Source organism: Cucurbita pepo, chromosome 7 (assembly GCF_057944985.1).
Source record: "Cucurbita pepo subsp. pepo isolate OVF chromosome 7, ASM5794498v1, whole genome shotgun sequence".
Taxonomy (NCBI): Eukaryota; Viridiplantae; Streptophyta; class Magnoliopsida; order Cucurbitales; family Cucurbitaceae; genus Cucurbita; species Cucurbita pepo.
The window spans coordinates 3,713,947-3,719,004 of record NC_141804.1 but is presented as its reverse complement, the minus strand read 5'-3'; the positions used below and the strand labels follow the sequence as shown (position 1 = coordinate 3,719,004).

The 5,058-nt window shown below is 41.7% G+C and overlaps 1 protein-coding gene across 1 annotated transcript; it reads right to left on the bottom strand.

Moving 5' to 3' along the window:
- Positions 1–896: 896 nt before the first annotated feature.
- On the bottom strand, positions 897–4,734 carry LOC111798107 (glutamate receptor 2.7). The gene is made up of 6 exons (XM_023681076.2): positions 4,566–4,734; positions 3,735–3,970; positions 2,621–3,658; positions 2,227–2,539; positions 1,738–2,138; positions 897–1,603 (listed from the first exon to the last, which is right to left on the bottom strand). The coding sequence occupies exons 1-6, from the start codon at positions 4,708–4,710 to the stop codon at positions 1,037–1,039; spliced, it is 2,700 nt and encodes an 899-aa protein (XP_023536844.2). The 5' UTR covers positions 4,711–4,734; the 3' UTR covers positions 897–1,036.
- Positions 4,735–5,058: the final 324 nt, after the last annotated feature.

Here is a 5,058-nt window from a genome sequence, read left to right as displayed (position 1 = left end):
GAAAAATGTATGACAATTGGATCTTGTGAGCACGTTTGTAACACATGTATATATTGAAGGGCCTGTTGAGCTTATTATAAACATGATGTTTGTAGTCCAACAGTTAAGATAATTGTCTTCCAAGCAATAGACCTAGGCAAAAGAAAAATGAATTACTGTCTTTTGTTGTTTTGTTGTTGTTGTTTTGTGTCTTTGAAGGATATATGTCAAGTCTATTGAGAATCTGCAACTGGATTTTGTCACATAATATATATGTGTTGAGGGGTCTGTTGAGCTTATTATAAACATGGCGTTTGTAGTCCATTGAGTATGATAATTATCTTCCAACCAATAGACCTTGGTTCAACTCGTTCAACTCCTGACAAAAGTTGTTGTTGTTTTGTGTCTTTTAATGATAAATGCCAAGTCTACTGAGAATCTAGAGTCAATTGGATCTCCCTATAACATGTATGTGCTGAGGGGTCGGCATTTGTAGTCCAACGGTTAGTATAATTGCCTTCCAAGCAATAGACCTGGGTTTAACTTTTGGCAAATGCAAAAGAAAAATGTATACTTAGTCTTTTGTTGTTGTTTTGTGTCCTTGAATGATATATGACAAGTTTATTGAGAATTGATCATCACATTTTCGGACAACCTCAATTGGGTTTTGTCTGTAACACATGTATGTGCTGAGGGGCCTGTTGAGCTTATTATAAACATGGCGTTTGTAGTCCAATGGTTAGGATAATTGCCTTTCAAGCAATTGACCCAAGTTAGACTCTCAGCAAACCCAAAAGAAAAATGGTATGACTTAGTCTTTTGTTATTGTTTTGTGTCCTTGAATGATATATGCCAAGTCTATTGAGAATTGATCCTCACATTTCTGGACAACCTCAATTGGATTTTGTTTGTATTATAAACATGGCACTTGTAGTTCACCGTTAGGATAATCTAGATGTTGTCAAGAACAATTATAAAGAGTAATAGACATATAATTTACAAAGGGAGTTTTTTGCACCATGCAAGAAAAATCAAATTTATCTACAAAAGGCTACTTCTAGTTTTGAGGAGCGACCTCCATTGTTGAATGGATCACCATTTCCATTACTTGATTATTCGGAGTCACATCTCCCGACTTAGAGAAGAACTCACAGCTCGTGTCATGGACCGAATTATTCGATGGACTAGACGGGTAATTCGAGCTCGGTGAGGCACCAACGGAGTCACCATGGATCGCATGAATCTTGTTGTCTGCTACCTGAAGATGATTACTCTTTCTGAACGTGTGTGAAGTCAAGTCTATTTTATCATAGATTCTAATCAACGCTCGAATTTTACTGCCAATAGATGAGTTGGAGGCGTGAGAAAGCTTGTGTTGTTCTTTGTAAAAGAAAATGATGAAGTAGATGAGGAGGGCGATGATAGCGGCAGTGCCGGCAATGAGAAATAGGCCCCAAAAGCTGCTTAAGTTGAGCCTCGAAGAAGTGATCTTGGAGATGGAAGACCACGAGTTGTCTTCATTCTTAAACCATTTCCTTTGTAATTGGTTCATCTTTTCACTCTCTGTCACATTCAACACCGCTCTTGATATGTCTGCTACCAATGGCGAGCCAATGGGAAATGCCTACCGACATAATTATCATTATAGACATTACAATAATCACCCAAAATAATTGTCTACTCTAGCACATGCTGAACTATCTATGAAGATTAAAAACAGATAACACCATAATATCATGGAAGGAGATAGAGACTTACAAATCCAAATCCATCCGTTTTGTAGTTGGGATCACCCATCGTGTACTTATCACCAAACATGGAAAGGAAGAGCTTAACGTAAGGCATTTCATCAAAAGCAGCATCAATGCCGCCATTAGAGCTTCCTAGTTTGAGCAACTCGTCGAGTTCCTCAGGAGACCCATAAGACTTGAGATTCTTAATCCCCACAGAGGTCAACAGCCCCCCAACAAATGAACCATCTTGATATCCCACCCATGGCTGCGTCTTCAACAACTCATTTATATTTGTAATGGTGGGTTGTAATTGTTGCACCGTCAACAGAGAAGTCAAGCTTGCCGTGTAGCTTTGAGTTAGAACGAACACCACGAAGAACCATATCACCACTACAAACCTCGCCAAATTGCTTATCAAAGTCTCCCCTAAGAGTACGGGTCAAAAAAATATGAATGAATAAGATGAATTATAAATTTAGTCCATCATAACATATGGGTCGGTAAAGGTGGTTACTTTGGGCGAAGACCATGGTGCAAAAGGAGTACCAGAGGCTGGTACCGATCTGATGAGTGGGAGGACCACGAAAGTCTTGGTTGATTCGATGTTCGAGAATCCAAACGACAAACCCCATGAAGACGAAGAAGCAGAAGCTTGTGATCCAAAGGTCTAAAGTGAGAGACTTCAGAAAAAGCCATGCTCTGTTCTTGGAGTTGGCTTGTGTTGGAACGATCATTGAAACTCCGGACTCTGTGAATGGCAAGGTGAAATCAACGTACTTGGATCTATTTTCTACGATGGTTAAGTCTCCTACTGCACCGTCGTAGACCTGCCCATAAACCACACATTCACCAATACTTTATTTTAGTCCACAGAGTTGAAGTAATAAAATGAATACAAACATACTGACCCCTCTGTTAACTTGCATGATGAGATCATTGTAGGAACCGGCGCTAGATCCATTCGGAAGTGCAAAGGGAATGTAATCAAACGGAAGGGCGTATGGAAGCGCTTCTATTACCGCATTGAACACGTCCGTACAATACCCTTCCACCTTCTTTCCATTCACTGTCACGAACTCACTATACCCTTCCTTCACCGGAACCCCAATTCTCAACCTTTTCCCCGCCGTTGGAATCTCCCACCCTTTCGGCGCCGCCGCCGTATTCCCCGGCCAGATCACTGTCATATTGTTACTCAACAACCCCTTTTCAGGATTCCAAAACCCAACTCTGTTTCCCCCATTACTGTTCACATTCACTATCTCAAATTCCGCCGATTGCAGCTGCCCATTCACGATCTCGTAATTTCCAGTCAGCCCCATGAACTTCGTCTTCGACAACGCCTCCACAATTTTCTCCCCGTTTTGAGAAACCCCCAGAGTTTGAAGATCGGTTAGATTTTCAGATCCATTTGGGTTTTCGAATGTGAAGTTTTTGGCCCCTGTTTTCTCAATTGCCATTGCCAGTGCTCGAGCTGCATCATAGGCCCACAGTCCGAAGATGTCAAAATGTGGATCATTGAGGACAGAATTTTCCATTACGAATTCCCGTTTCCATTTAATTTTGAAACGGTCGAGCTCCATTGATTTTGGGACATATGTCTTCACTCCCAAAGCTCCTTCCATGGAGTTTAGAACAGAGGAAGTCATGGAATCGAGTAAATTCGCGATGGCGTCAGTCAAAATCCAAGCGTAACCTTCCCTCATCATTCCAATTTTGTTGGCCTTAGCGAATAAGCGAATCGCTAGAGACGGCTGCATGTGGACCAAGAACACTCTGGTCGGCATTGTCATCAATTTGTAAAGCTCTTCCCCGATCTGATCCTCGGTGGCCGTTGGATCGATGACGCTCCGATATGGGACGCGTGCATTCACATCCTGCAATGCGTCGATCAAATACGGTAACATCCCGTCTCCATACTCGTCGTCTTGGTAGATCAAAACGACCTGGATAGACACAAAAAATAAAGATTAAATTTCAGGGCAGCCAAGTCCTGTAATTGAACAATAATTTAACACGTACTTGTCTCCAATTGTAGGCTTTGACCAGGGCGCTAATAGCGGCAACTTGGGCAGAGTCAGTCTGGGTGAGACGAAAGAAGTAGGGGCTGCGGTAGGAGGCGAGAGGGGGGGTGGAGGCAGTGAAGGTAAGGATGGGGACATGAGCTTTGTGGGCGAGCTTGATCACAAAGTTGGTCTGCATCGAAGTAGTTGGCCCTAAAATTGCTTGAACTTTATTGTTCTTTATCAGGTCAACAGCTGTTATATCAAAAGTCAAATGTTAAAAGAACCGGACAAGTAACATATAACTCAATAAGGGCTACAACGGTTTAGATGAACACGAATCTCATATTGTCCACTTTAAGGGCTTTACTTTGGACTTCACAAAAGGCCAAGACCAATAGAAAGATTATTCTTTGATTATAAACTGACGATCATTCCCTAAATTAGCCTATGTGTACTTTCATCCAACATCCAACACCTCCCCTCGAACAAAATACACCTCTCCTTAATCGAGACTCTACTCTTTTTTCTTTTGGAGTCTAGCCATTTTTTACTATGCCTTCGAGGTGGGAGGCTCGACTCTTTTTTCTTTTAGAGTCCTTTGTTCGACATTTGAGATTCTATTAAGAGGAGGCGTACTTTGTTCGAAGGGAGGTGTTGGATGATGAAAGTCCCACATCGGCTAATTTAGAGGATGATCATGGGTTTATAAGTAAAAGAATACATCTCAATTCGTATGAGTCATTTTGGGAAAGCCCAAATCAAAATCACGAGAGCTTATACTCAAAGTGAAAAGTAGTATTTATCAAACAATTAAAACATATAATTCTCAAAAGAAAAGATTTGGAACCTGCAGCCGCCGCACCAACAACATCGGCGGCGGAGTCCTTGGGGTGAAGAACAATCCTAGTGTTGTAGTGAGAATTAGCTTCATAGAATTCCGACAACGACATGTGAATACAACTCAACCCCATCTTCCCAACCCAGCTCTCCATATCCAACACCACCCCCACGCTCACATTCTGAGCCTCCCCCGCCGTCGCAACCAACAACACGCAGCCTGCGATGAACCACAGAGCCCGGCGACTGCCTTGATTCGGCTTCATTTCTCCGGTGACTCGCTACACAAATCAGAATAACGTTTAATGAAGGCTAATTTGTTGGTGAAGGCTGATGAGAATATGGCGGTTGGTGTTGTTATATATTGATTTATTAATGAATTTTATTTCCATTGGGTCTGGCCGTTACCGTTGACCTTACGCCATGAAAGCAACTGTGAAGATGAAAATGACTCTTCTCCTCACTATTTTATTTTTATTTTTGAAACTTAATTAAAATATATA

Bases quoted from the DNA above. Each gene is read 5' to 3' on its own strand.
- LOC111798107 (XM_023681076.2), bottom strand. From the start codon at position 4,710: ATGGAGAGCTGGGTTGGGAAGATGGGGTTGAGTTGTATTCACATGTCG. The intron at 2,540-2,620 runs GTCAGTATGTTT...GTTTATGGGCAG, and splicing joins TCATGCAAGTTAACAGAGGG to GTCTACGACGGTGCAGTAGG. The intron at 1,604-1,737 runs GTAAGTCTCTAT...TTATGTCGGTAG, and splicing joins AAACGGATGGATTTGGATTT to GCATTTCCCATTGGCTCGCC.